General features: G+C 43.8%; 1 protein-coding gene across 2 annotated transcripts; it reads right to left on the minus strand.

Moving 5' to 3' along the window:
• LOC146753199 (obscurin-like protein 1) lies at window positions 1–873 on the minus strand. Of its 2 annotated transcripts, none has more exons than XR_014940137.1 (2): window positions 604–873; window positions 1–175 (listed from the first exon to the last, which is right to left on the minus strand). XR_014940137.1 is itself a non-coding variant. In XM_085530768.1 (2 exons), the coding sequence occupies exons 1-2, from the start codon at window positions 845–847 to the stop codon at window positions 411–413; spliced, it is 270 nt and encodes an 89-aa protein (XP_085386894.1). In that variant the 5' UTR covers window positions 848–873; the 3' UTR covers window positions 304–410. The 2 variants fall into 2 exon arrangements, 1 of the variants encoding a protein (XP_085386894.1); XM_085530768.1 differs by lacking the exon at window positions 1–175 and adding an exon at window positions 304–436.
• Between the last annotated feature and the right edge of the window lie 3666 nt (window positions 874–4539).

Raw genomic sequence — 4539 nt, forward strand, 5'->3', positions numbered from 1 at the left:
GAACCTCCTATCTTATCTTTTTTTCTTCTGATGTCTCTCTACATTTCCAGTAAATCAGAAGGGAACGGCCCTCTAGAACAGGTTGCCCAAGGAGACTGTGGATGCTCCATCCCTGCAGGCATTCAAGGCCAGGCTGGATGTGGTTCTGGGCAGCCTGGGCTGCTGGTTGACAACCCTGCACATAGAAAGAAGGGGGTTGGAACTGGATGAGCACTGTGGGCCTTTGCAACCCAGGCCATTTATGAGTCTGATTATTGGCATTTTCCACCTAATTGTGTCACTCAAATTTTGTAACCAGATCTCTTCAAACACCTCCCCTTTTCTCACTCCTTGCATGCCTGGTGTGCTCTTGCACTGTAACCCTGCAGACACCAGATGACTACAAGAGCTGCACAAGTTACCCTCCTTGCCTATGGTTTGTTGCAGTAATTCATTCCTGGATGGAAAAGCACATGTAGAAAAGTGTTGCTATGAGACTAGATGACAGAGAAAGTCCTATAGCCAAAATGTTTTGCACCAGAGAGGCTGTCAGTTGATCCTCCAAATGCAAGACACACCAAATGAAGCGTTCCTTTATCTCTGGGATTCCAAGCATTTTCTCACCTCTGACTTTCACTTGGAATGTTGCTTTGTCATCTTTTGTTTCACAGCTGTAGCTCCCTTGGTCTTTCAGGGTCACATTTTTGACCATGAGGTTGCGGTGCGTCCCCTGGGAGATGATGGTTGTCTTCTGGTCCTGCTTCACCTCTGTTTGATCTTTCTTCCATACAACAGCTCCGCTTGCAGCTGACACCTCACACACCAGCTCCAGGTCTTCAGAAGGACTGACTGATATTTCTGGAGTCATTTTGGGCTTGTTGACAACATTAATGGCTTCATCTGAAGAAAAAAAGAGAAAGTGGTTTACATCCTGACTCAGGCTTATTCAGCACAGCATGAAGATACAGTTAGAACTGATTGTAATGTCTCTGCTCATTACATTTGGGTGATGGAGTTTCACCTCTGGAGATACTCACATACAAACGTGTCCTTGATTCTCCTGTGTAAGGAAAGAGTAAGTTCTATGCAGACAGTTCTTATTTCTTTTAATCAATTCTGTATTCTGCACACGTTCTTCTGAAGCTAAAATGAAGGCAGATAAGTAACGTGTTTTCAATGCATGAACAAACCTATTCAACACCTTGTCTCTAAGCTAACAAGCAGCGTTTGATAAGCACATCAGTATTTCATGCCCTTCATTCCATCCAGACAGAACCTGCCTGAGGAGCAAGCTGATGGCTGTCAGCTACAGGCAGACCAAGCTTAGTATTGCATTTCTTACAGCAACAACTGTTGCTTTCAGTCACTGGATATACCAAGGCCAATTGCTATGCCAGGCACATTTATGGCATCAGTGAACAAATAATGTATTAAAAATTGTAATAGACAGGAGCCATCTATTCTTTTAAAACTAGGTGACCAAAGAAGAACAGCCCCTCTAGAGTCAAGCTGTTAAGAACTAATAGCATCAATCAGTATCACATAGATAGATTACTTCCCTGCCCTAAGACCATCTTGAGACCATTTGTTGCTCCTAATTAAGCCCCCTCTTGATGGCATTTTTGTCTGAGCCACGTGACATTTTGTGATAGGAGTTACTGCTAGTGTTCCCTTCACCCTACACCAAAGTAGGAGGTATCCATTCTCAGGGAATCATGCAGGCTTCCTCTGGATTTGATGCTCAGAGACAGCCCCAGAACTTTTTAAATCTTAGCTTAACTCTCATCCAATAATGTTCATCAAACAGTGCAACTTGTCCTTTTGGGATGCCTTTGTTCTGCATCCACCAGTTCCAACGGAGTCTTCTTGGCTTGTTTTAGATCAGTTTTTCAACAGATAAAGAAAGGGGCTTTGAATTACAAAGTGAAATTGCAGAATGCATGATTCTCAACCAAACAGAACGGGAGGTGGGATGCAGGGTGAATACCTGAGCCAACACCACCTGCAAGCAACCCTTCAATATCTTAGGAATCTCTAGCCATCCCAAATCCAGTGTTGTGCTTGATCTATCATCTCTGCTGAGTTTTTAGCCTGCTGATGGTGAGCATAATGGTGGTGATGGGTGAGCAGTTGGACTAGAGGGTATTAATCAACCTTAAGGAGCCTGTGATCAGAGGAATGTGAATGTGCTGTTAAAGGTCACAAGCGCTGCACTGCAGCATGAGCATACACAGCAAAAGGCTTTCAGTACAGCTTCAGTTCATAAATGAGGACTGGGTTATGGAAAAGAGGTTCAAGATAGAAACCAGAAACCAGATCTTAACGCCAGGTTCTGTGAATGCAGCCAGTTGAATTTCACAGATATTGACTTTCAATGACAATTTCTTGTGTTATTTTATCCTCCAGCTCCACCCTGAACAGGAACATGTCAGTGACAAGCATTACTCCTCCAGGCTTGACCTGAAAGTGCTTTACTTGCACTATGAGCTAATGGCTGTGCTTACAGCACCTCAGGGAGACACCTCAAAGATCACAACGTCCTTCGGGTACAGCAGGAGACACTCAACTCTTTAAATGTGGAGTTTAATTTGTCAAAAGAGGAGACTGGATTCCCATGCTAAGAACTTAGGACCATTTCAGTCATAGGTTTAAAGATGATGTAAGTGCTGAGGCAATTCATGAACTAGAAGAATGAAGCCCAGATGTCAGGGCTCAAGTCGTGACTCCAGTTGTCTCTTTGTTTATGAAGTCTGCCAGTGCTGAAACAAAATATGGGCACACAAAATATGTACGATGGTAAAGAACTGCAGGGACATTGCTGACCATGAGGCATTCATTTATCATAAGGCCAAACATACACATTTAATCCTAGTTCTAATTGCTAGATTCTAATTCAGAAGCTGGCAAATTGGCAGCTTTTATAAACCACGTACCAGATTACCTTATCTCCACAAGTTGAAAGACATACACTGTACAGGGGACAGAGCCAAAGGAAGAAGCCCAGGGCTTAAAGAAAATGTCTAAACTCGGAAAACTGCGGAAAGAATTGGAACAAGCAAACTAGAAGGAAATAAATGGAGGGTGTTCTATTACTGCATTGTAACCCCCTGGAAAACAAATCGAGCCTAAAAGATGGAGACAACACTTAGGACTGAAAAGAAAAACAGAATTCCTTTATGGAAGTTAATTGGAGCGCAAAAGTTAGATGATGAAACTGGCCTCTATTAACACACAGTGGAATAATTGTAGTCACCTCACCACTGCTGGATGTGAGCCCAGCCACACAAAAGCAGCTGCTGGTTATCACTGCAGATACTGCAGGAAGAAGGAACAGCCCCCGGACTGGACCAGCTGAGCGTGGCCCTACCAGGATTTGCTCCAAAAGTCTTATTACCAGTAGTGCTTCCTGCTGAAATACATAGGGGTCCTCCTTTGATTCCAACCCCAACCCACCCCACCATGCTCCCTGATAACATCCATCAGGGCCACATCTCCACAGTTCCTGAACACCTCCAGGGATCCCACCACCTCCCTGGGTAGCCTGTGCCAGTTAATTCTGAGGGCAGACCTGCCAGTATGAAATATTATGCTAACGTGACAAAGAGGGAGAAGAAAAGCAAAATTAAGACTAGCTGACAAGCCTTGGCAGGAAGTTCTGCTCTCCATAAGTTTAGTCCCGTTATTCAATTCTGTTTGGAGCTGTCTCCATGCCTCTCTGGAGTTTGTTCATTGAGAAGAAGCAATTAAGTAAGCTCTCCAATGCCAAAGTGCATACACTACTCTAGGGCTTTGTTGTTTCTCCATGGATCAACAAGGGTGACAAGCCAGAAGAATATGATGAAGAGCCTCATGCATACTCAGTGTAAAAAAGAACAAGGCAATTGTTGCTGGGAAGAAGGTGCATTTGCATTTGTGTCTTCTGCAGAGGGTACTGCAGAAATGGAAAGTCTTCCACTGGAGCAAACAAAGGGCTCTCATTTATTGCAATCAAGGCCCAGCGTGTGGATCTCAGAGATCAGACCTAAACCCTGCAGCAAAACAGAGACCTGCGTGGGAAAGTTCAGTTTCTCCCTACATCTGTGTAAGAAAAAGCCCATCATGGAATGACAGCTAAGTAAACATCCCTGTGACTCATCACAGGTCTCTTCTACATGTCAGTGCTGAGCAATTCAAGATATTTCATTTGGTCTTCTTGCTAGATTTACTAAGTAAAAATCAACCAAACATCTCCTTCTACTGATTAAGAATGCTCTAAACATGCTTCTGCAGAGGTTTCCACCCAGTGACAAACAGCTCCTCCCATCACGAATGTTTATTTGTTATATTTGGTCATGCAACGCTGATTGATATTATTGGAATGATTGCTCCCCTACTTCTAAACTATTCCAGTGCAATCAGAAAGGCTGTCTGAACCTGGAGCTGAAAGTACTGCTCTATGGTGATGCAGTGGTAAACCTGGTGACTGAATGCACTGGCCAATAGCTGTGAACTGCAGACATTCATCAGCTGGCATGAAGCAATCTGGTTCAGATACCAAGCAGCTGGGTAGATTGGCTTACC

This window comes from Coturnix japonica, unplaced genomic scaffold (assembly GCF_054131305.1).
Source record: "Coturnix japonica strain WE unplaced genomic scaffold, WE-NBRP24 Scf039, whole genome shotgun sequence".
In the NCBI taxonomy this organism is placed as follows: Eukaryota; Metazoa; Chordata; class Aves; order Galliformes; family Phasianidae; genus Coturnix; species Coturnix japonica.

What these genes read in the sequence shown, in the direction of transcription:
- LOC146753199 (XM_085530768.1), bottom strand. Translation starts at nt 847, where the DNA reads ATGACTCCAGAAATATCAGTCAGTCCTTCTGAAGACCTGGAGCTGGTG. An exon ending in ATTCCAAGTGAAAGTCAGAG is followed by an intron (nt 437 to 603) that starts GTGAGAAAATGC and finishes TTTTCCATCCAG; the next exon opens with GAATGAATTACTGCAACAAA.